The following is a 27,200-nucleotide window of genomic DNA, read 5'->3' as shown; positions in this document are numbered from 1 at the left end:
TTAAAACCCGTTCCAAAGAACAGGGTATCGTGTATCGATAAATTAGAGGATGAATTAGAACGGACGAGAAGTGAACCAATGCCTTCAGTGATGATGCACAACAGCTGCATATGGGGGCCGAGGAAAATCACGAAGACACCTCAACCAGCACAGCCTGTCTTCGGGCCGAGATTTGAACTCGGAACCTCCTGGTCGAGAATCAGGAGTGCCAACTACTTAGGTGGGACGTCCGGCAGTAGCCGGCTCGATTATTTTAGGGACCGAGGCGCTACGCAACCCGTGAGCGACGCTAATGCATATTTCTGTGGTGGGTGAGGTTCTGCCTGCAATGACAAATTTACATTCACGCCCCTGCCTGTCTTTACCCCCAGAGCCACTTCATGGGCCTCAGAACCGGTCTGGACACTGTGGTGCAAAGGGAATCATCGGCCACGGCCAGGAATCGAATTGAGAACCTCGAAATTCCGATTTATTTATGATTTATTTAAAGATGTTGGCAGTAGTTTTGACTGGTAATGGCAATGGTAATGAACTCTCTGTGTGTGTGTGTGTGTGTGCGCGCGCTGGAATGTTTGATCCAATCACAATTACTAACGCCCTGCGCTGCAGTCTTCCCGTTTCGGAATCTGACAGACTCACTAATGATTCTGCTACGAAGTTAGAAGACAAAGTGGACTGCAGGGGACTCAGAAGTATCCGTCCACTGTAAACCCCCCACCCCCACCCCCAACTTCAAACTTCATAAATTCCGTCTCATTAAAATCTACAAGGAAATTTTTAATATCTATGTCTCATTTCATACTTGATATGGGGTAGTCTTAAGATATCACGTCAATGTATACAGACATGTTTGTCCCACCCAGCAACTTCTGAATCAGACAAACGCACTTCAAGGAACAGAGCCCTTGCTGATATTCTAACAGTCACCGAGTCGTAATTAAGAATTGTCATAGAACCACAAAGTCCCACCTTGTGCTGTCTGTCAGCTTCTGGTAGAATGGCTAAATTCAGGACAGAAAACTGAGGATCCCAGCTCTGGTCAAACAACCAAGGTACCCACTGGACGGCGGCACTGGGGCTGCACGGCCAGTCATCTGGAGCAACTGGAGTGTCCCAACTGCGTCTGGAAGACTCGGCGTCCCAGAACAGTGTAGACAGGAGTCCTGACGTGGGTAAAGAATCTGTCCAGACCAGACAGTCCGGCGCCAGGCGTCGTCACACAGCGGTCGCATTTCATCATGACGCTTCCTTTCCATTAGCAACGCCACGAAACATTTAATCAGAATGCGAGTCGCGATGTCCAGATATGGAGTGCGATTTGCATTTCTCTTGTGTGGGGGAAACCAATGCAAATTCCGAATGTCCTCAATTACCGCAGATGATTTCATCGTTACTCATGCGATCCCTGAAGCTTTCATTATCTTTAAGTGGCAGCCCATTTCAACCCCCCCCCCCCCACACACACACACACACCAGAAGAACGGCGTCCACATGTTCACATTCGAACACAACGCGCTCTCCTGGCGAAGCGGAGAATGACAAACAGCGTTGGCTGAAATGGAGTTCTACATTGCTTAACGGCGCATTCATGAAATGTTGGGAAGTCGGTCGAGGGCGAGGGACGGGGAGGGAAAAGATAAACAAGCAATAAAGAGACAAAGTACAGGAAGGAGGAATAAAAATACAAAGAGAAAGAAAGGAAGACGAGCATTTGCGGTTGGTCGCTCTTCTGCTGACGGTGGTACAAGCGCTCAGGGGGAGAGTTAAGTTCAACGCGTGACACTCGTATGCTGATGGCTCGCTGGAATTCTTCAGTGCCCCTGCCTGCCTGCCATAAACGAGCCGCATCATGAAATTTATCTGCCCAAACTTTCATCCCTTAACACGGTCTTAAGTTCGGCAAATATTGAATCAAACGTTCGAGCAGCTCCATTCCGCTCCTCGATGTCAACGCGCTCGTGGTTTAAACAACAGCGGCTTAAGTGTAAGCCCATGCATGGCATTAGCGCGTAATGAAGACGGAGCTAGCAAAACACACGAAGTGAACGCTCGTCCGTGCTACGGGGCGTGAATATAAGAACAGCCCTGACTCTCGCCGTGGATTCAAGGTTTCGGAAAGATTACAACTGAAATGTCCACTCGGAATGTCAGCACGTGTTTTTATCACGAAGCCACAGGATATTAACATTAAATTTTGCAATGGATACACATCACTTACGATACAAGACAACACCCTTTAGATTTTCCACAAAATGACCTTGAAATGTGAAAGATGAACTTGCATAGGGATTCGTGATTTATACACAAAATACAGCTTACGACAGAGAAATCTAGGACACTAAGGCGAACTGGGTTGTGATAAAAGTACATAAGTGGGAAAATGTCTTGAAACACATAAAGAAGAAGGCGGTGAGAATAAAAATGGAGGAACCAAGAACCTCTGAAACGTCGGTAAATTCTACAAGGAGCAAGACACTCATCTTCAGAGAAGAACGTGGCTGGAAAACATAAGATGAATCTCAAAGAAACAGGGACAATATGGCGGCTGCCATGGAGAGGGACAATCCAGCCCTGGGAGGAAGAAACGCTTCGAGGGGACTAACTTGAACGAAGTGGAGACACTGGGGAACTCGAGCCTACAACTAGGTTCCGCATCGCATACTCACTCCGACTGGTTCATCTCGGCGAAGTCGATATGAACGTCAGTACAAGCACACCTGAAGAAGAACAGGGAGAAACGATAAACTTCCCTGAAGCAGGTCAATGTCTGGACCAGTGCAGCCAACCTGACACGTTCAGACTTCACTCCGCGGTCACAGAAAGGTAGGCACCGACGTTTCGCTAACAACCACTTTTAAAACATCGTCTCTAATTAGAAATAAGATAACAAACTGTTTACACTAAATGTATTTAAATATATTATTATATCGTTGGGCCAGATGTCATTTCATTTTAATAGCTGTCAGCGTCTCCTGGCGATTAGGTTAGGTCAACAACATCAGCTCAACATCATTCGTCAGAGTCAGAAAAAACAAAATTGAACGTAGAATTTGGTGATATTGATGCTTAATGAAGGCGGGTGCACTCTACACAGTCCTACGCACTTATTTATGGTTTATTTAACGATACGCAGTCCAGTGCATTCCTAGTGTTTCCAATTGGAGTGACGACAAACGGAAAATGCAGACACTGTCCACAGCCGCGACTCAACACAGCACCGTGTAGTCACGAAGCTTAGGCCGTCTTTACACTTCCTTGAACACGCACTATACCTAAAATCGTTTCACATGAGCGGTAGAGACGTTAAGAAGATACAGTGTAACGTGAAGATCTGTCAGTTGACCCTGGGGTCTCAGTTCCAGTAAACACCGAACATAATTACGTTAAGAGATTTCAAGAGTCGAAACACGTCGGACACGGGCATATAATCTTCTCATTATAGGCGCATATTGCATGACCCAGCATAAATATCAAACAACTTTATCACCAGCTCAGAAACGTACAGCGTCAGCGGGCTGGGATTTGAACCCGGTACGAAGCACATGTGCTAACCACTAAACCCCCCCCCACCTCCGCACCAATATCACGGAAGCCACCAGGACTCCCCAGATGAGGATCGGCTGTACGCAACGCGTCTCCTTACCCAGAACAACAAAAACAGAAAACGACCCAGGAGGATTCGAACACGCGATCCTAGAATCCGGGCGGACTAAAGAAGCAACCGCCTTTGATCGCACTGTAGTTATGTCCCCGTGTGAAACTGAGACGTGTGTCTGTGTTGCATTAACCTGACATAGACGCGGGGAAGTAGCTCACAAGTAACTGGAAATGAGATTTGTAAAATACACATATATATCTATGTAGTAGCTAGTGGCTCGGGTGGGGTTCCATGGGCTCCAGTCCCCTCGGGGATGAGGGGGCGAAGCGGACCGGAAAGGCAGGAGGGACAACAGGTTCGAGGGCGGGGGTAAGTTACTTCGTTCGCCTGCGGGCGGTCTACGGTTCATGACTACATTAATTTTTGAAGATTCTACACAACAATAAGTGAATCGCTTTTAGACATTTAGGAAATCAACGAACAACTCATTATGATTCTAGAGTCGATACGATTTCCGTCGGAGTAGGTTTTGTTTTTGGTCTAGAAGTAAACACGGATTAAAGTAAGTATATGTTGATGTCTCGTCACCAGAATGCGGGAACAAATCGTATAACAGACGTACCTAATGGATCATTTGAAAATGTGGCAAAGTTCGCATATTTGAGAGTGACAGTAACAAACCAGAATTAGATTCATGTCTAAATTAAGAGCGGATTAAATTCGGGCAATGTCTGCTACCACTCAGTTCAGAATCTTTCGCCCTATTATGTGCTGTCTAAAGATGTAAAAGTATAATTTTGCCTGTGGTTTTGTATTGGTGTGAAACTTGGTACCTGACGCTAACGAGGGTATCTGAGAACAGGGTGCTGAGGAGACTATTTGAGCTTAAGACGGATGAAAGAGCGCCTGAAAGTCACGTTTCCCACCGTACACCATGCGTATTATGGTTGCGTACACCGCAGGGAGTTCCCGTATACAAAGACCTACAGTTGCATACGGACGTAAAAATCCAGTCTCACACTTCGAGGGTCCACTGTAAAGACGAAGATGGCTGTCTTCTGGGATGAAAGTAAGAAATTGGTTGGCAAGTTTCTGCCAGACTACAAGGCGCTAAAACGTGAGAACCTCAAATCCAACTGTAAAGGCTTCAGACGTTGGAGTACTGAAATTACTATTACTTGATTTCTGGACTTAGACCATGCGAGAATGCGTTCTTCCTGATCTCGCCCGGGACAGGGTCCATTTGTGAGGACGGAGAATCATCATCTGGTCCAACGGGAGACGGCTAATTGCATTAGCAGCTCAGCGAATATCAGCTTTTCAACGTGGACTGTGTTTCACGGAATAAATTACTGCTCTGAACGGGAAATCGTCACTCCCACCCTGGTGATAACGTGGAATATAACTTTGCGGGTAAATGAGACCGGAGCTTGAAACTTACCACTCTTCCCCACACGTACTGCACTTGTAACAAATACCAGGTTCCCAATGTGTGATACGCGGAACTCTTGCGGCCCGTGGCCTTAGCTCACGTGCTTAGCTGACAAAAAATTATACCAAACGTCACAGATCTCCTTTTAACCCATTTAAATAGCCTATTCATCTATTTCTGTTCTATCTTGTTACATTTTTTTATTTGTAGTGTTCTGTCTGACGACAGGTCCATATATTATGAGCAGGATCCTTCCAACCTCTTCAGGTTGTCAGGGACCTGCTCATACATATATACATTCTTGGCAGAGATGATCAGAAGTGGTTTGCCATTGCCTTCTTCTGTGTGTGAATGGAGTAATTGTTGGGATGCCACGGAGGAAAACTCCGTGTTGCCTAGACCACGGCCTTGCCCAACACAAGTTATAAATTCGGGCACCGCCGGGAATCGAACCCGAGACCCCAGGATTACAAGGCCAGCGTTCTAACCGCTAGACCACCTCATCTTATTATTATTTAGTGCTCTGTCTGACGACAGGTCCATATGAACAGGATCCTTCCATCCTTTTCTCGGACTGGGACCTGTTCATATACGTTCTTGGCAGAGATGATCAGAAGTGGTTTGCCATTGCCTTCTTCTGTGTGTGAATGGAGTAATTGTAGGGATGCCACGGAGGAAAACTCCGTGTTGCCTAGACCACGGCCTTGCCCAACACAAGTTATAAATTTGAGCACCACCGGGAATTGAACCCGGGACCCCAGGCTTACAAGGCTAGTGTTCTGACCGCTAGACCACCGTTACATACAAATTTTAATTCAGGCAGCATTGAAAAGTCACCGAGTGACCGGGAATATCCAGGTGCTCCGGAACAAACAATTCGGGAGTCCTTGGTGAACAAGTTGGCATGGTGCTTAGTCGCAGGGGCGTTCGATCTACAATTCATACCGAGTGAAGTTAGGATAAACAAAACAGGACCCGTTCGTTCGAAAACCAGCTTCGGATTCGTAGTCCTGGACTCTGATTATAACTCAGGATTTCCACATCTCGGCACGATTACACCTTCCTTCCTATATTGACAATTATCCTATCATTCTGCTTTAATAATATACCTTGCGTGAGCGTAAGCTATCAGAACAAATAACACGACGTACGACGTTCTTCTGTTACGTCAAGAACGATAACAAGTAGAAGAACCACGAACGCATCTCTGGTCCCCAAGTACCGACAGTCTTCATGAGGTCGACTATGGACTTTACCGTACATTTTCACAAAGAATCACACATAAAAGTCGTAATTATTTTTCGCGCTGCAGTCGGAAGACGTTCGTATGACACATCTGTAGCATAACTCACCCCGCAGAAGAAATGATCCTTATTAAACCTACCAAGACGTAATAAGCGCACCCGATAACGTGATAAAAACGTCACACCATGCATCACGCCACGTGTGGGAAATCAGAATCACGTGGCTTCCGAGCACGACACAACGAGAAAGCATGGAGTGGCAGAACTGCGCGGACGTTGCGGTAATGGTCGCTTCTAACAGCCGGAGGAATCATGGTTTCAGAATCAGTTCCGAATCGGAACGGACTAATGGGTTTAATTCGCAAAATATGTAAGAGCAAGGAGCAAATTATAAAATGGATAACACAACCCAGACCATGTGATGGAATCAATACAGAATAAATTAAACTACACAAAGTGTACGCATCAGAAACATGGGCTTTGACGTGAAAAGGAACAAGACTTCAAAGATGAAACAGAAGGTTAAAAGGAAATGACGCTTAGGCAGGTGAACTCAATGGTAAAAGGCTTATAGAGCCACAGATTAAAACGCCACATATATATGGGATTTCAAAACAAATTCTTAACAAAAACAGATTTAAAACAAACAAACGTATGTCATCCTAATATGAGGTGCGATCGGAAAGTTTCAAGACTGTGTCAATAGAGGGCGAACCGGATGTAGTACGAGCTTCTGCCGCTAGGGGGTGCGGCCTACATTCATAGTGAATCAGTGTGCCAGCCGGCATCATCGAATTAGCATTTGTTTCTTAGTTACGGGCGTTTTGGTAGTGCATTACACCGACCCTCCTGCGATTTCGGAATGGCGTGTGCATCAAATTTTGCCAAAGACTCGCCAAAACGGCTACGGAAACCTTTGAAATGCTAAAGCAAGAATTTGGGAAGTCCGCAATGGGTCGTGCACAAACTTTTGTCTGGCATTCACGTTTTAAAAATGGCCGAACCTCTGTCGATGATGACGAGCGTTCTGGACGACCATCTTCGAGCACAACGCCCGAAAATGTTACGAACATTCGGCAGGCCATTCACGAAGATCGACGTCGTACCATCAACGACTTGTGCGACATTGTTGGGATAGGCTATGGGACCTGTCAGCTGATTCTAAAGGAAGAACTCCACATGCGACGCATCATGACAACGCGCCAGCGCACACCGCCCTCAAAGTTCGCCAGTTTTTGGCCTCAAACACCATGGCCGTCATCCCGCACCCTCCTTTTTCGCCGTGTGACTTCTTCCTCTTCCCAAAGATAAAAATTCAGCTAAAGGGAAGGAGATTTGAGACGATAGAAGAGATTCAGGCAGAATCGCAGATGGTGCTTGACAGGCTGACAAAGAAAGATTTCCAGGGATGCTTCCTTGCTTGGCAGCGGCGCTGGGATCGTTGTGTTCACTCCCAGGGGAACTACTTCGAGGGTGATGGATGAATTTAATACCTGAGATAAGTGTACGGGTTTTTATACGCGCAGTCTTGAAACTTTCCAATCGCACCTCGTATAGACTACTGTCACGGAAAGTACAGATGTCGGGTAGACTTCGCGGAAAACACACCTTAGAATAGGGGTTTCGGAGAGGAAGACTTATCCAGTTCAAATTACCCACGCTCCGGACGAAATATGTTGATCAGGTACACTGCGTACGTCAGTGCAGAACGCGTTCAGGGACTTTACGTTTCAGATTAATTACTTTAAGCTTCTTGCTACTGCAGATCACGCGAAGTGAACACGTACGTCAGTTACTAAGCTTCGAAGGTTAAATTACTTAGCATGAAGACAGCCTGCTGTAGCTGCTGTCCCGCCACACGTCACTGTCGTGGCGACTCACGAAATTCTCGTAAATCGCGAGGCAGATGGCGCCCAAACAGGTGTCTAATGACAGACGCGCCCGGAATTAATGCGGGCATCGCACTGCATAAATGGGGCCACTTCCTCCGGCAGAAACAGATAGGACGCTGATTGATGTACGACTCCGGAGGATCATAATAATTTCGGAGCTTTATGCGATTCTGTGCGCGCACGAGAAGTGGCAGGAACGCGCTTAAATGACGGTCTCTTTGCAAAACGGCGAATTCTGAATATATTGGCGGGTCCCCACTACCAGGCCTACTAATTTCGACTACGTAAAATTAGTCCGGAACTTGTACTAATGGACCAACACTTCCCGCCATCAACATATGCTTGCATATACTTCGCGCGAAGGCCATGTTGTTATTTATTATTTATTTAGTGTTCTGTCTGACGACAGGTCCATATGAACAGGATCCTTCCATCCTTTGCTCGGAATGGGACCTGTTCATATACGTTCTTGGCAGATGATCCAGAAGTGGTTTGCCATTGCCTTCTTCTGTGTGTGAATGGAGTAATTGTTGGGATGCCACGGAGGAAAACTCCGTGTTGCCTACACCACGGCCTTGCCCAACACAAGTTATAAATTCGGGCACCGCCGGGAATTGAACCCGGGACCCCAGGATTACAAGGCCAGCGTTCTAACCGCTAGACCACCTCATCTTATTATTATTTAGTGTTCTGTCTGACGACAGGTCCATATGAACAGGATCCTTCCATCCTTTGCTCGGACTGGGACCTGTTCATATACGTTCTTGGCAGATGATCCAGAAGTGGTTTGCCATTGCCTTCTTCTGTGTGTGAATGCCACGGAGGAAAACTCCGTGTTGCCTAGACCACGGCCTTGCCCAACACAAGTTATAAATTCGGGCACCGCCGGGCATCGAACCCGAGACCCCAGGATTACAAGGCCAGCGTTCTAACCGCTAGACCACCTCATCTTATTATTATTTAGTGTTCTGTCTGACGACAGGTCCATATGAACAGGATCCTTCCATCCTTTTCTCGGACTGGGACCTGTTCATATACGTTCTTGGCAGATGATCCAGAAGTGGTTTGCCATTGCCTTCTTCTGTGTGTGAATGGAGTAATTGTTGGGATGCCACGGAGGAAGACTCCGTGTTGCCCAGACCACGGCCTTGCCCAACACAAGTTATAAATTCGGGTACCCATGTTGTTATATACTCTAAAAATACCCAACGATAGGAAACATCACAGATCGTTTTAAAGATTAATTATCACATAATTTCAGGACCATAGACTAAGCACTCTACTGTCGCTCACATCTCAAGACGTTCGCATTGACAAAATGATGGTAGACCTATTATTCATGGCAAGAAATACAAAAAGATACAAAGGTGGGCTGAAGTCTACTGACGTGATGATAATTCAATTCAATTCAATTCTTTTTATTAGAGTGTTGCATCAACAGCTAGACGGCCAATTACAGATACAGCACAAACAATAAAGTAAATACAATATTCATATAATAATAATAATAATAATTAAAACAAAGTAAAGAAAATATTATTTATAAATGAAGCAATACCATCTACTTTAGGATATGCCTAAGAGTAAGCAAATGGTTGCTAAAGATGTCAAAATCATTGCAAAGAGTATTCGCATCTAGCAGATGGACAACTTTTGCATGCGGGGAAAACAGTAACAAGAGAGAAATCTCTAAAATTACGAAATGGGACACGCACACCAACAGTCTCGAGTAAGGAGGGACAGAATTTATATCCCTCATATACGTTAATAAGAAAGAGGGCGTCTAGGTGACTCCTCCAAGTGCCAAGAGTGTGAGAATGTAGGTTTTCTAAGACACTGGCGTAGTGATAACTTGCATGAGGAAAAAAACGATTGTAACACAAGGATAAGAACTTGCTCTGTATGCGTTCAAGCTTAAAAGTGTCAGCAGAAGTTAAATAATTTCACGCAACTGAGGCATATTCAATATTAAGTTACATAACAGACTGTCAATAGATCGAACAGCTATAATAAACATGAAGAAACGATACGCCCATCTTCCGCTGTCAATAAGTAGGCTGACAATTATACACAGAATCTACCACAGAAGTCATTTCCTTTACTTATGTGGGGATAATACTAAAATGGATCTTGGAGAAATAGGATGGATCAGTGGCGGACTCTTGTGAACAAGATATAAACCTTCGGGTTACAAAGGGCGGGGAACTTGCTCAATCAACTGGGGAAGACTGCTCAAATGGAGTTGGCTGAATACAGAAAACTGTTCCCAGTTGTCAGTAAGCGATCGGTTCTTTGCTACTTGTTTCTAGGAACGAAACACGGTCACTGTTGGCCAACTGAAGGGAAAAACACCGTATATATTATTAATACAAGACGTACCGTTGTTAAAAAAAACTGTCCAGCTACAAAATGTATAAAAGTTTGTTCTTGGAATCTAGACGCTTCGTTTCTGCATAAGACCCTCAAATCGGGGAAACTTTGGATCCATGCATCATTTAACCGCCAACCTTCTGTTTGGTGCAAAAATTCCCACCCCTTCCAGTAGGGGCTACGTATGTTACGTCACATTACAGAGTTCCTGGAATGGAGAGCAACACAATGCATCGATTGGAACGGCAACTGCGTGCGAGAGTGGCAAATCTCGCTACTCGACGTCTATCCAGAGACTAAATAATTTCAGGGAGTGCATTTAAAAAAGAGAGCTGGACCCCGTTGGGTGCTCAGGGCTTGTTGCATCTACTGACTTTGTGGGGAAACGGCCCCAGATTTATATCGCAACTGCGATCATACTGAATAATCAGAATTGGAGAGTCGACAAAGGGTGGTCCCTACCGAAACGTCGATCTTGGGCACAGTAAATAATAGCAGGCTACGAAACTTCTACGTTAACCTGGATGAATTATTTAGAATTACCTGAGAAAACAGCAGTGTACTGTTAAAACGCTAATGAATCTTACGGTTAAATAAAAGGTTGGCAATTTCTTGACTAAATGAGCGGCTATTGGCTTCTGAAAAAGAACTTTATTCCTTCGAGCTGGTAACACCCCAAAAGGCCGTTATGGAACCCGCAAACCTATCAATAAAGACAATTTTCGTACCCAATATTTACTGTGGATTAGCGCCGTCAGAATGAATGACGAACATCGAAGCCAGTGACCCTCACAGCCTAAACCTTTGCGGTCCATACTGCTTCATGACGAAGAAGGTCACCGAGTTACCTGCACGATATTTCAAACCTGAGCCAGTTATGCGCGCTATAACGTCACACTGCACCCAGAGAGCAGGGAATTTGATAAACTGCCACCCGTATTTATATGAAACAATGCTTTTTGATTTACTGCGATTTCAACACGAACAGGGTAATCAATTTCGGTAATACGACGGTAGTCACATCACAGTTTACGTGTTTTTCCTATTCAAGCTTCCCCCTTTTTTCTGAATTCACAAATACAAAAGTCTGGCACCATTACTGTTACATACAGCCCACAAGTAATTAAGATATTCTCAACTGAATTTTCATAATTTGTGGCACACATTAATTTAAAGTAATAAAATGTAACAAAAATATTTTACACATTTTAAGGAAAGTTTAAGAAACTTAATAACAGAATTTTAATATGAGTTCAACAGTTACAAATAAATATACTGAGGAATATAAATGGATATATTTTGTGTGAGTGAATTCGATCAAATATGTGCGCACACACATATACGTTAAAATAACAATCCACACTTCGTAACGTCATATAGTCTAAATGAGGAAAAAACCACGACGATATAGTTCAATTTCATGTACTTCTAATATAGTATTAAAAATATATTAAAAATTAGCCGTCAATCACAATATAATATTATTAAAAGATTTAAAATATCTTTTTACGTTCCCTATCGAGTACTCGATTTATAAGTGGAACATACACGACATGTTTCGGCTATATATAGCCATCATCAGGTGTTATTTATTTAAACTTTTCACTGAATTACTGAATTTATATTAATTTTTAGTGATTTTTAGTCTTCATTTTTCTTATGATGTTCTTGTCCTTTATATTGTTTCTTCATTCGTTGTAGTATCACAGGTTCCTAATATGTTTGTATTTCGTATTTCGTATTGATGTCAATGTTTTGTATATGGACCAAGAAGTAATATCGTATCAGATTATGAGAGATCGGAGATGTACTGTACTGTGTTGGATCGTGGCTGGTTACCGACTCTAATTTTTAATATATTTTTAATACTATATAAATCACAATATGACGCATCTACAATATCTTACTTCTAATATGTTTTATTTAAATTTGTACGCTATGTAGCTTCAGAACACAGAGAAATTGTGTTGCATTGCATACATATAGAAACCTAACACTACAGGATGAATGAAAATATGTAAATACAATTACTATAAATTGAACAAATCATGGAGGTCCTGATTCTGCAGATTTTTGCACGTGTGGAAACGTTTAAACTGAAGCCATCTGAAGACTCGGGCAGTTCGACGCGTGTATTCAAATGATGGAAATGTCGTCTTCCGATGAAAGCCACGCGCCGAGGAGCGAGCGAGGTAAGCCGCCAGCCACGGGCACATAAATGCGTTTGAAGTTTTGCCCCCACATACCATTTCAGATTATACGCCCAAGGTGCACTCCAATTTTAATCTTCTTTTGCCTGGATGACTACTGTACGCATCGGATTTTTGTACGTAAGCCCCAGGGGCTACGCCGTGAACGTCTGAGGACCCTCCGTTCGCAACGTCAATTCCAGTGCGCAGAAACAGCCCGGGACATAACCCCGGCCACGAAACAGGCCGTGGAATCACACGACGTGCGACCTCCACCGTGACAAACTCAGGAGGAACTGGCTTGGCAGGGAATGTAGCACGCATGGTGGATAAATTAAGCATTTATTTCATTCGGGAGGAAGGCCCGGTGGTAGCTGACATGAACACGGCAATGAAATTTCTGGTTTCGTGGGAAAGGAATTTCTTGACTAAATAAACGACTGCTTACTTATGGAATGGGGAAGCGATAAATGCTTATAAAATTTTATTTTGAATACCACGCAGACCCATACGACAAACCGCAGCTGCGTCTGAAAGTATAAAATTGGTGAGACACGAAGTGACGTGAAAGTTACAAAGACAGGAAATTTTAGAACTACTGAGTAACTATCAGCAGCTAACGCCGTGCTATAAAGCTGACGCGGTTAGACGCCGGAAGCCGGGATTTAGCGCACAGATCAGAATTCCCATCGACTCACGATTTATAATCGACTTGCCGATCGTCAACAACAGATTCCTTACTTTCCTTCCTCTGCAACGTGAGACAGGCTTTCTTCGTGTGTTTCCTCAGTTATTTAACGACAGTTTATCAAATTTATCGGTTAAACAGAACAAGGAATACGAAATAAAACTGCAGTAGCCTGATTTAAGGTTAATATCACAGTATTCTTGGAGGGACTGAAGAAAACGACGCCCGTAAGGATTCTAACCAGTACACAATTTCGTTCAGTGAAAGACACGTGATTATTATGTACGTCGCATGCTCGAAACTGGATGATTTGTAGTAAGATAAAATTACTTGGAACCACTCCACTTTCACACTTTAAATTCCTCAGAAAGAGCTAGAAACGTGGCGGTTTTGCGAATTTTTGTGTCTGTAACACCGGTTAGAACGCTGGCCTTGTAATCTTGGGGTCTCGGGTTCGATTCCCGGCGGTGCCCGAATTTTTATAACTTGTGTTGGGCAAGGCCGTGGTCTAGGCAACACGGAGTTTTCCTCCGTGGCATCCCAACAATTACTCCATTCACACACAGAAGAAGGCAATGGCAAACCACTTCTGGATCATCTGCCAAGAACGTATATGAACAGGTCCCAGTCCGAGAAAAGGATGGAAGGATCCTGTTCATATGGACCTGTCGTCAGACAGAACACTAAATAAAAAATATAATAAACACCGCTAAAAACATTCAGCGTGTTATCCTGACACTGGATAAACTGCAAATTTCCTTAAGTCTAACAGGAGGAACCAATGACACATTCAAACTGAAGTAGAACTTAAAACTGTTGCCTCCCACCCCACAAATCGAAATAATGCACTGGGGACTTTCCTCTCATCAGTACGGTCCACATTAAGATCTGTCGCGTGGTTTTCCACAGAGTCTTCCGTCAGATACAGAGCCAATGACGCCTTCGATGCAGAACCATTCCAACTGATCGTTATTACTAGACAACGAAGACATTTTACAACGTTCATCGTCACATAAAATAACTGAATTAGAAGTCGCCTCAAGACAAAATTGCATAGCTACAGAAGAGGATAGGAAGTTTCAATTACGTGAGCTCCACTCCCGAGAGAAGGCAGGCAGCAACTGAGGAGGATTAACGGCCAAGCCTCGTGCCAGGTGCCGATGTACAGCAGGAGACCAGAATCAAACCCCGATCGCACAGCACCTGAGGAGAAATCTTCCTCGCAACAGAACATTCAACCTCAAAACACCAACAAGTCTTGTGCCGGTCATTCCATGATTTTAAGACCCTGTGCAACGTTTGAGGTGTGCCACAGAACGTTTATGAACGATGTATCCGACAGTGGCCTATTTTAAGTGTTATCCCGAGGAGTAACTGAGAAAGATCCCGGTGCAGATATCATACCACGTGTTGGGATTCGATCGTGGTTCTTCCAATATACGAGTCAGATACTTTGACGCTGGTCCCAACAGCTGGGCTAAGACAAGCGACTTTGAAGAAAATACCGAAAATATCTGTAAATGACTCGGTTTTCGACACTTATTTTTGTGTGTGCTTGTACGTCGCTCTTGAGGAAGGACATCTTTTAGTCAGTGCCGTGTATCTGTACCCTTAAAATCCTGATTTATGCGAAACGGGAAACAGAAGAGGTCTGAATTTTTTTTTTTATCTTTTATAAACAGAAGTTAAATTTTGCAATTTTCCGGCTTTCTGATTTCAGACACCGGAACTGTCCTGCCTGCAACAGCGCTCGTCTGGCTGGTCGGCTGATCTCGAGAGCGGAGGTTACGTACCATCTAGAGGGCGACCCGACACAAACTGCCTCTGAATTTATATTAATACTCAAAATGGAAACACTGGTGAGGGTAAGAGCATGAACGGATAATGCGAAGTCTAATTTCTGGCTTACAAGGAAAGAGGTCTGATGGTTAGTGCCACATTTAATGATCACGGAAGCAGAGGGTTATAGAGGGAAATATTTCTTAAGTCCTCGTTACCTAAACACACGTTGAGATAATTGCCCATCCTTAAACTATTATCTGCAAGTGCAAGCCAATCCCCCGACAGTACACCACATCTGCGATGAGATAATTCTGCCTGTAATTGGCTCTGGTGGGCCGAGATACAGGAACTGCATTCGGACGAGGAGATTCGCATGTACGTTCGATTAACGTAGAAACAAACGTGCAGTAATCAAAAGTGCGCACTGATTTCTTATTCGTACTCCGATTTCTAATCTCGCATATGAAATTTACTGTTAATACTGACAAGAATGATAACTCAAGACAGCAATTCTGGAACAGCGCACATCTTGAGGAAAATATTGGCACAGCGCTTAATTTAAAATGTATTTTCTTGGAGCTACTATGACCAAGTGTTTTGGGAGCGACGTCTTATAAAATGGTGTGAAAATATAACCAATTTTGTAATAACTGCGTATCCACGAGGGTTCTAACGCAAATTGACTTCCGACGCAAAACAAACAACTTATCAACAAATATCATGAACGAACCTTGCTTCAATGTTCAAAACTGAATGTATTCTGGGACTCCAGTCAATAAAAAGGCCTTTTTGGCTGTACATATAACGCAGGAGGAAAAGAACCCGTGTTGACATTAACACAGGCTTAGTTTTCGATATAGAAATTAACAAATTTGGCATAAACAAGAAACAAGTGGAAACTGTAAATTTGTTTAGATATTTAACAAATTGTGTTACTTAGCTCACTTCTGCTGCAGATACCAAAACGCAAACGAAACTTTCAGAAGGTCCAAACTGGCGTATGAATACTCCCGTAACTGCTGTATTGAGGGCTAATTTATGAGACCAAACGGATGTTATCACTGTAGCAGGCTGAAATCCCACCGAACACTTGTTTCGCTGAATCGGATCCAATGTGGCCGTTAAGCCTTCATAAACAGAAGCGGAATTTGTGTTTGAAAGTTAATTCATACCGCAAACGAATATTTGTGAAAGTCCTCCAGGACGCACGAACGGAAAAAGAACATCAGTTTACGAGCTCCTTATTAGGCGATCACAACTTCGGAAATGATAAATGAATTAGATATTGCTCACAGTTCCCAGAGAACGTCATTTCTAGATTTCCCGTGAACAAGTGTTTATTCTCTACTGGTACATAAAACCATCTACGGTACGAAGTCAGCGTGGTTAACTGTTTGTACAAAGAATCGTGACTTCTCTGAAACAAAATGTACTTTCCATAATCAACCCGTACATCACACACTTTAGACCTAAGCAACTCTTGCGTTCGCCGGTTACTTAGCGACGTCATACCAAATGCTCCGTTACCTGGCGAAACGTCACACGTTGAGGGAGTGTGAGAATAATTTCGGATGAAGAAATTTGGACATAATGGGGACGAGGAAATAGACTGGTGATAAATACACTAACGAGCTTAACAATTTCTACGTAAGGAGTAACGAGGGCGCACGTATGTAAATGAGCGCGGAGCAATGCAGCGAGTATGACAGCAAAAACGCGCGGGGCAAAGCCCACTGGTGTGTGGAGGGACATTCTGTAGCTTAACCAAGAGCGCCAAACATAACCTTACTCTCCATCGTGTCATATTCTTATAGGGGCAGTAGGAACATGTGTCTATTATTAATCATAGTTGGTTATATTACGGAATTACTCTCAACCGTTTATGTATTTTCATCGAAAACGTAAATACCAGTTTTGCATGAACGTAAGGGCATAACTGAAAAGCCGGGATATCTTAACGTTGAGGTTAACTCTTCTACTGTAATAAATGGCACCTATTATTATTATTATTTAGTGTTCTGTCTGACGACAGGTCCATATGAACAGAATCCTTCCATCCTTTTCTCGGACTGGGACCTGTTCATATACGTTCTTGGCAGATGATCCAGAAGTGGTTTGCCATTGCCTTCTTCTGTGTGTGAATGGAGTAATTGTTGGGATGCCACGGAGGAAAACTCCGTGTTGCCTAGACCACGGCCTTGCCCAACACAAGTTATAAATTCGGGCACCGCCGGGAATCGAACCCGAGACCCCAGGATTATAAGGCCAGCGTTCTAACCGCTGGACCACCGTGGCTCTAAATGGCACCTGTGTAAACGAAATATAATGCAAACTTACAGCCTAAACCAGCACTGAAGTGGTTGGTGTAAAATCTCTCCTTGGCATCACCTGGAGATGAAACGGCTCTCCACAAAGCGTCCTTCTGAGAGTATTACAAAAAAACTCCCTCGATCCAAAGGTTGTTGACCCCAATTCGTTTCAACCAAAATTTTATATGCGTTTGTTGTTTATCATATAAATCGCAAATGCCCTGCCCATCATTAATTTAATCGCCCGAACATTAAGCTGCCAAGTGAAGGGGCGAAATGATGGATCGTGTGTTTATTCCTTTACGCCGTGATCCTGCTACTTAGGGCTGTCCTCAGCAGCTCCTTCTAAATGCCTCAGTTTCTGTCCGACCACTGCCGCTGACGAGGGACATTAAAATTGATGCTAGAGAAATATGGTAAGGAAGTCCAGACCCAGCGATGAATCGTCCGTCCGCTTGAAAGAGAAGGAACAAGCCCCATCGCAGACATCTCGGCGCCTGACCAATGTTCACCGAAGCTCCATCAAGTCCCTTCTTAACCCTTTGAAGCCGAAGATCGTCTGAATATTATTTATGAATTCAGTCCGTACCGCGAAGAAAACACTACACCTCACCATTACGAAAATCAGCTGGTTAACCCTTTGAAGCCGAAGCTCGTCTTCATAATATTTACGAATCCAGACCGTACCGCGAAGAAAACACTTGACTTAACCATTAGAAGTCGAATCAGGCGGTACCACATAAGATTTAACAAAAGAACATCCCGGTCAAAGCCTTAAACAAAGCAGCCATTATTTTCATCTCGTGCTATGGAGGCAACAGAAAGCCCGTCGTCTATGACTCATCACAGAAGAGGGTGGTCCAGATTATAAGCAGATCTGGAAACACGTGGGCGCCACAGAATCCCGTAGTGTTCTACGCCTTCTTTGCACAAAGTGCATGAAATGAACTCTTAAGAGGGACATAGCGTCCGTCGGTATACTTCATCTCCGAAACCACTCAAAAGATTTAGACTAAACTTGGTGGAAGTATTTTTTTTATTTTTATTTTTTTATATCTTAATTGCGTCATGTTTGTGTTATATTAATACATATATTTATTTTTCCAGTCTATACACAAAACTTGTTTTAAAATAATGTTGTTTAAAATTTTATAACATTTACAATATAAATTGCATTATGTTATATTTTACATCACAATACAACCTGGTATGTTTTATTACCTTTCATTACATTTTATTATATTTGTATTACGTTTAAATGTACATTCTTACACTCTTTGAATTGTTATTATATTTCCTATGTTAAAATCCAAAAACACGACTTGAAAAATTAATTTCACAGATAATGAACATCTAAATGCATACTCCAAATCAAGATGAAGACTGAAAATTAAAAAATCATTAAATACAATGCACAAAAATGTACAATAGTTTTTAAAAATGTATGAATTGATAAGCCTGAAGATGATGTGGTAAACATCGAAACATGTCGTCAAAATCAAAAGCGCCATAAAATATAACATAATGCAATTTATATTGTAAATGTTATAAAAAAAATTTTAAACAACATTATTTTAAAACAAGTTTTGTGTATAGACTGGAAAAATAAATATATGTATTGGTGGAAGTAGTTCGAGCGAGAGTAATTTTCATCAGTGTCGGTCTGAACTGTTATCGAACTTCACTGATTTTTTTTTTCTCTCTCAAAAATGGCTCGTTGTTAGAAATACGTTTATGAAATCCTGATCCCTTTGTAGTCTATGTGTTTCTATTTCGATAATATTCGATCCTTCGAAAATACGACGAAACAAACTCTGCACAGAATGTAATCTACAACGTGGCTCGCTTTATAGCGATTCAAATGCATATTTAAAAATGAACACATCTTCCAATGTACACGTGCGTGAAACTTCCTGGAAACTTTCTGTACTCCACGATGGAGAACTTTGAGCTGCGGACTGCCCCGCTGTTCATACGGCAGTACCCAGTTCGAATCTCGGCCCGACAAAGATCTCAGATATCTTCCTCAGTATATCCAAGCGAATTCTATGATAGTACAATCGAACAGGCTACGAGTGTTGTACCAATAACATGTTTCGAATTGCGAAAGGTGTATCTGAAACCTTTTTAAGGCGCGAACATCCTCAAGATAGTAACCAACAGATCACAAGACGCAGGCCTAACGTAAAAACTTTGACGCGTTCGACACGGATTGACTTTTCCCGAATGGCGAAAGTGACGTCATACAACGAGGTCCTCCCCCTCTCAAAATTGTTGAGCACTCGCCTGCATCTTATCAGCGTGTACAAAAAAAATCTATTCGGACAATTAAATTAAGCCATCAACAGGCATAAAGTTCGTGGGGGGTGTCAGAGTTATTGAAGGCGATAAACATCCGCTCCTGATCGCTTCAGTCAACAAGAAATAACTGTGATGAATGTCTTATGGTCGAGTTGCTTCGTGATTACCGCCGAAGGCTCATGAGGGGCGCCGAGTAGAAGTGGTAATGAAATTAACTGTGACGATAATTCGTCAGAATGCAGTGAAGTTCGGGCACTTGTAAAGGAGAGTAGCAAATCAAAATTTCATTCGCGAAAAAGCATACAACCTATCTCGCATCTGAAAACCTTAAGATTAGGAGATACAAACCTAAAATCTTACCTCCATCTCTCTGTATGCGTCTGAAATTTCGTTTCTAGCCACGATGAAAGAACAGAGACTGAGGATGCCTGAAGACAAAGTGCCGAAGATTACACTTTGATCTCAGCTGGAGGAATGAGTACGAAGCTTCGTGGTACTTACCCTTCACCAAATATTTTCAAATCAAAGTAGGGAATGTAACATGCAAGGAGGAGGCCAGAAATACGAACACGTTTTTAGAAAAAGAACTTAAAGGGAAGAGACGAACCAGTTGGGACACCTAGACGTAAAATATTTAAGCAGATCTCGAAGAACGCGAGAAAAATATCGGGGAAAGGTGAGAACTGGTTTCATGTGGTTCAAGACAGGTTCCAGCGAGCACAGCATTAAACCCTCTGCCTCCAACGCCAGCTGAGCGACTGTTCACCGCGTATAAAGAAAGCACTTCATTACTTACGTCAGACCTGATGACTCTCACACAGAAATGAAAACACGGTAGACTGGGTAGACTACGTCAAACTACAACCTCCGTGCTCAATCCGTTTGATGACAGGAAACTGCAAATAGAATATAGTCCACTACACGGAACAGAAAATGCAATTTAGTGCATCTCTTCTGTTGCCCCCACGCCCAAGCCTCTAGGTCCAAATGATTACAAAAGGGGTAACGGATGTCATGACGCTATGGCAGTGTTGTTCAAGACAACCGAATGGTATTAAATTGATAATGTTCTGTAATAAACCAGTAGAAAGAGCGCAGAACGTGCTGGCTGGCTTTTACCCCCCAACCCCCCAAATAACGCCAGGTGTTTTTTAGAGAAACAACAGTAAAACTGAGCTGGTAGGAGCTTTCGCGGTCTAAACTCGTCTAAGCGGGCATATCTGCTGCGTAAACAAGCTAACAAACGTAGGAACCGACATTAAAGAGAGTAAGAATTGAAAGTCGAGGACTGACCATTATCAGAAAAAAGCCTGCATCGGTCACAGAAGTTCACGTCACACAATCTACGTGAAATCCCAGTTGTCGTAATCTAACTCCACAGGTAAAATATAATTTCCACGTCTAACACCCAGTTTTAATGTCAATCTAATACGAGGTGCGATCGGAAAGTTTCACAGACTGCGCGTATAAAAACCCGTATACTTATCTCAGGTATTAAATTCATCCATCACCCTCGAAGTAGTTCCCCTGGGAGTGAACACAACGCTCCCAGCGCCGCTGCCAAGCCTGGAAGCATCCCTGGAAATCTTTCTTTGTCAGCCTGTCAAGCACCATCTGCGATTCTGCCTGAATCTCTTGCACAAAGACTCGCCAAAACGGCTACGGAAACCTATGAAATGCTAAAGCAAGCTTTTGGGGAGTCCGCAATGGGTCGTGCACAAACTTTTGTGTGGCATTCACGTTTTAAAAATGGCCGAACCTCTGTCGATGATGACGAGCGTTCTGGACGACCATCTTCGAGCACAACGCCCGAAAATGTTACGAAGATTCGGCAGGCCATTCACGAAGATCGACGTCTTACCATCAATGACTTGTGCGACATTGTTGGGATAGGCTATGGGACCTGTCAGCTGATTCTAAAGGAAGAACTCCACATGCGACGCATCATGACAACGCGCCAGCGCACACCGCCCTCAAAGTTCGGCAGTTTTTGGCCTCAAACACCATGGCCGTCATCCCGCACCCTCCTTATTCGCCGTGTGACTTCTTCCTCTTCCCAAAGATGAAAATTCAGCTAAAGGGAAGGAGATTTGAGACGATAGAAGAGATTCAGGCAGAATCGCAGATGGTGCTTGACAGGCTGACAAAGAAAGATTTCCAGGGATGCTTCCAGGCTTGGCAGCGGCGCTGGGATCGTTGTGTTCACTCCCAGGGGAACTACTTCGAGGGTGATGGATGAATTTAATACCTGAGATAAGTGTACGGGTTTTTATACGCGCAGTCTTGAAACTTTCCGATGGCACATCGTATATAACTGCACGAAGGCTTCTCACTGCAGACTTACAGCAAAATTTTCTGTCACGCACAGCTCAAAAAGTATCGTCTTCATACAGAGAAACGACATCTTTTACCATTCGCGTTTGAGAATGAGGATAATTATAAAATAAGTCAAGCTTAAACGGGGAAACGTAACATAATTTTCGATTAAATATGTTCAAAGGCCAAAGTAATTTAAAGTTCATACCTTTGACAAACACAGGGGTGACAAAGTCACCCCGCCCCCCTAATATCATCAGAGAATTATAGAAGTTAATTAACTGCAAAGCTGTTATGATCATGTGACAAGTTATGGCAGAATGTTAGCAACTCAAATTTCGCACTGAGACGTGGCGATATGCAAATCATCACAGCATCACAGGTCTTAATAGTCCCAGAATCATTATGAATCACAAATTTCTGATATCAGTTTCCAACATAACGCAATATTTAGCAGGAACACAAAATATATACTCGTTTAAAAAATAATTGAACTGAGTGATACGAAATCAGACGTTCCTGAACAAAACCCGGGTCATCTAACACCTCAATGACTGAAAAATCTCGACTCAGAACATGGAGACCTGTGTTAGAAAATAAATAAGTACATGGCACTGATTGGCCGCGACTTCTTACAAACCGACCCCAACCGAAAAATGATCTATTTGATGTTCATAATTATCCATTTTTATTATTATGTCACTTACTTTAAATATATTCGTTATTTGAAACAAATTAAAATATATTTATACATGTCGTTTAAACATTGAAACTTAAATATGCTTATTCATATTTTATATGTAATTATTTCACAGTATCCAAACCAGTTTCCCGCGACCCAAAGATCCCACCGCACATGGAATATTTTTTATGGAATATGACCGTCATTTTACAAACAGTGGATGTGAGCAGAGAAAATATTAGATTTAAAATAAAACTAGACATCAATAATTAACCAATTGCGAAAATCTATAATCCATTTAATAGCTATGTGGTTCCAATTTACTTATACGAGGTGCGATCAGAAAGTTTCAAGACTGTGTCAATAGAGGGCGAACCGGATGTAGTACGAGCTTCTGCCGCTAGGGGGTGCGGCCTACATTCATAGTGAATCAGTGTGCCAGCCGGCATCATCGAATTAGCATTTGTTTCTTAGTTACGGGCGTTTTGGTAGTGCATTACACCGACCCTCCTGCGATTTCGGAATGGCGTGTGCATCAAATTTTGCCAAAGACCCGCCAAAACGGCTACGGAAACCTATGAAATGCTAAAGCAAGCATTTGGGGAGTCCGCAATGGGTCGTGCACAAACTTTTGTGTGGCATTCACGTTTTAAAAATGGCCGAACCTCTGTCGATGATGACGAGCGTTCTGGACGACCATCTTCGAGCACAACGCCCGAAAATGTTACGAAGATTCGGCAGGCCATTCACGAAGATCGACGTCGTACCATCAACGACTTGTGCGACATTGTTGGGATAGGCTATGGGACCTGTCAGCTGATTCTAAAGGAAGAACTCCACATGCGACGCATCGCAGCCAAGTTTGTGCCAAGGCTCCTGTCTGAGGACCAGAAGCAGAATCGACTTCTCGTTTGTCAGGAGCTCAAAGATCTTGCAAGAACCGACCCCAACTTCCTTTCTAAGCTCCGTGTGACTTCTTCCTCTTCCCAAAGATGAAAATTCAGCTACAGGGAAGGAGATTTGAGACGATAGAAGAGATTCAGGCAGAATCGCAGATGGTGCTTGACAGGCTGACAAAGAAAGATTTCCAGGGATGCTTCCAGGCTTGGCAGCGGCGCTGGGATCGTTGTGTTCACTCCCAGGGGAACTACTTCGAGGGTGATGGATGAATTTAATACCTGAGATAAGTGTACGGGTTTTTATAGGCGCAGTCTGGAAACTTTCTGATCGCACCTCGTGTATGTATGTATGTATGTATATATATATATATATATATATATATATATATATATATATATATATGCAGATGAACATGAAGTCCGTTTTGTTAAAATTACCTAATATCAAGTTAGGTAACAGAATTACCTAAAAATACTTTGGACAAACAGATTAAAATAAATGCATTTTCCTTTGTTAACAGCATCTGCTTTAAGCGTGTTGATTAGGCTGCTTATAGACAGAGGGGAAGGGGGTAAGGTCGCTGCAGGCGATCGAGTTATGACTAAGAACAGAGCTTAACGGCTTCATCCAGTCCCGTACCTAACCAAAAAACCAATACACATACATTTTTTATTATAATATGTTAGTTAACATTAACGAAAGATCCGATAAGAGCTCTTCACCACTCCAGTGATCGACCCTCCTATCGTAACACTCCCGTTCATTTGATCGACGCTGAACGTAAAGTCGACGGTCATCTTAGATTCCTAAGACAACGACAAACACCTAGAAAGAAAAATACTGCCTGGTGTACTCAAAATTCTTATACCTGTACAAGTCTGTCACTAATTTAATTCAGCGAACGACCCAGGAACACATAAAGAACTACTTATCTTCGTACACACGGCTAATTTACTGATTGTTATGGTTACCATAACCCAGTGGTATTCAACCATTTTTTGTTCGCGTACCCCCAGATATAATTTCTCTTCAACTTTGTACCCCCAAAGTCGTTGGTGTATAATTCAAGTTATAAATAGTTTATAATCTACATCTAAAATAAATTAAATAAATTACATTACTGATTATATATTTATTTTAAATTTCACGTACCCCCTAAGATGTCTTCGCGTACCCCCGGGGGTACGCGTACCCCAGGTTGAATACCACTGCCATAACCAATTCAGAGACTTGGGACAATTTAACAAAGGAACAGACAGCCAACGAATAAACCTCTGATAACAGAACTCACAAGCTAACATGAAGATTATCTAAAAGACAATTGCTTACCCCATACGCCATTTCCCATGCGTCGAAACTTCTCTGAGAAAATTACACTAGTTGCAAACTTTCTAAAAACAAACTACGCAGTTCTGCCTTTGTCTAACTTATCAAAAGTAAACAACCTCTACACAACACAAATCACTAAACAAAATTTCAAAAAAAGAATAAAAAAAAACTAATCTAGAACTATGTTACATGAGACCACTTCACACGTTTACTTTTAAGTCCGATCCATCCCTAGGAAGTTCACACCGCCTTCTTAACTCCACGTGTAGCGGTCGAACAGGTGATTCTCGCTGCCTCCTACGTCTGCGTCTCGCGAACACGAACACCGCCCCCGAAATACAGACAGTTACGTCCTAACTTGCGTATTTGTATCAAAATATAATGAACAGCTCCGGACACACACAAAACACTACGACACACAGGAATAATACCGCTCGATAACACAGGGCTGATTCACCACCACGAGGGAGAGAGAGAGCAGAGCGGAGACTCAAACCGGCCCCGTATAGAGCATTTTGTTAGGGGTAAGCACCTCGACGGATTGTACTGGAGTGGAAATAACTGAAGTAGATCACGTCCTCACAACGCCTGTACGGGAGCGACGCGTGGACTACACAACATCAAACAACTTCAATCGAAAAATACATTTGGAAAATATTTAATGTCTCATCGCCACAGATATTTTTATTTCGTTCAATGAAAGATAAGAACAGCGCGTTCTAAAGAGAATTGTGATATTCTTTACGCTGACAATCATAACTTAACTTCCGTATCGCGACCCTCTGACGACTGCAAAGTGTACGAACTGAGGTTTTCACAGCAGAGAGTATGAAGATTTCCGTCTTCTGGAATGTTGCGCTGTGTAGTCTGGTCGATGTTAACCAACGTTTCAGAGGTCATACTGCCTCCGTCATCAGAGTATGAAGATTTCCGTCTTCTGGGTTGTTGCGCTGTGTAGTCTGGTCGATGTTTACCAACGTTTCAGAGGTCATACTGCCTCCGTCATCAGAGTATGAAGATTTCTGTCCTCTGGGTTGTTGCGCTGTGTAGTCTGGTCGATGTTAACCAACGTTTCAGAGGTCATACTGCCTCCGTCATCAGAGTATGAAGATTTCTGTCCTCTGGGTTGTTGCGCTGTGTAGTCTGGTCGATGTTAACCAACGTTTCAGAGGTCATACTGCCTCCATCATCAGGGCGATGAGTATGAAGATTTCTGTCTTCTGGGTTGTTGCGCTGTGTAGTCTGGTCGATGTTAACCAACGTTTCAGAGGTCATACTGCCTCCGTCATCAGAGTATGAAGATTTCTGTCCTCTGGGTTGTTGCGCTGTGTAGTCTGGTCGATGTTAACCAACGTTTCAGAGGTCATACTGCCTCCGTCATCAGAGTATGAAGATTTCTGTCTTCTGGGTTGTTGCGCTGTGTAGTCTGGTCGATGTTAACCAACGTTTCAGAGGTCATACTGCCTCCAACATCAGGGCGGTGAGTATGAAGATTTCCGTCTTCTGGGTTGTTGCGCTGTGTAGTCTGGTCGATGTTTACCAACGTTTCAGAGGTCATACTGCCTCCGTCATCAGAGTATGAAGATTTCTGTCTTCTGGGTTGATGCGCTGTGTAGTCTGGTCGATGTTTACCAACGTTTCAGAGGTCATACTGCCTCCGTCATCAGAGTATGAAGATTTCTGTCTTCTGGGTTGATGCGCTGTGTAGTCTGGTCGATGTTTACCAACGTTTCAGAGGTCATACTGCCTCCGTCATCAGAGTATGAAGATTTCCGTCTTCTGGGTTGTTGCGCTGTGTAGTCTGGTCGATGTTTACCAACGTTTCAGAGGTCATACTGCCTCCGTCATCAGAGTATGAAGATTTCCGTCTTCTGGGTTGTTGCGCTGTGTAGTCTGGTCGATGTTTACCAACGTTTCAGAGGTCATACTGCCTCCGTCATCAGGGCGATGAGTCTGAAGATTTCTGTCCTCTGGGTTGTTGCGCCGTGTCGTCTGGTAGAAGTTCACAGACGTTTCTTTCAAAATCTGCGTTCTGTAGGGGTGATATTCTATATCGAATACAGTATCCGTCGAGGGGATCAGCCCAAATGTTTAGAGCAATAGGAGGTTTCGACCTTCGATGTGCTCCACCGTTCACAGTTCTGACGTTGTCTCCGGGTTTCTTTTGT

General features: G+C 43.1%; 1 protein-coding gene across 5 annotated transcripts in view; it reads right to left on the bottom strand.

Annotated features, from left to right (window-relative positions):
• LOC110835215 (Src homology 2 domain-containing protein sprint) overlaps positions 1 to 27,200 on the bottom strand; it is a 335,746-nt gene that overhangs the window by 175,111 nt on the left and 133,435 nt on the right. Inside the window, exon 1 of one of the 5 annotated variants that reach the window (XM_087353536.1) lies at positions 25,033 to 25,059. The exons of the other annotated variants lie outside the window; for them this stretch is intronic. Within the exon in view, the coding sequence (XP_087209662.1) occupies positions 25,033 to 25,044 (12 nt within the window). The 5' untranslated portion in view covers positions 25,045 to 25,059. Of the gene's footprint in view, positions 1 to 25,032; positions 25,060 to 27,200 lie in introns of those variants that run through there. 5 annotated transcript variants of the gene reach the window in all.

Source organism: Zootermopsis nevadensis, unplaced genomic scaffold (assembly GCF_977971745.1).
Source record: "Zootermopsis nevadensis isolate Lab colony 2312 unplaced genomic scaffold, Znev_1.0 Znev_ptg000022l, whole genome shotgun sequence".
Taxonomy (NCBI): domain Eukaryota; kingdom Metazoa; phylum Arthropoda; class Insecta; order Blattodea; family Termopsidae; genus Zootermopsis; species Zootermopsis nevadensis.
Note: the sequence above shows the minus strand (reverse complement) of the source record. Positions and strands in the feature narration are given on the sequence as shown.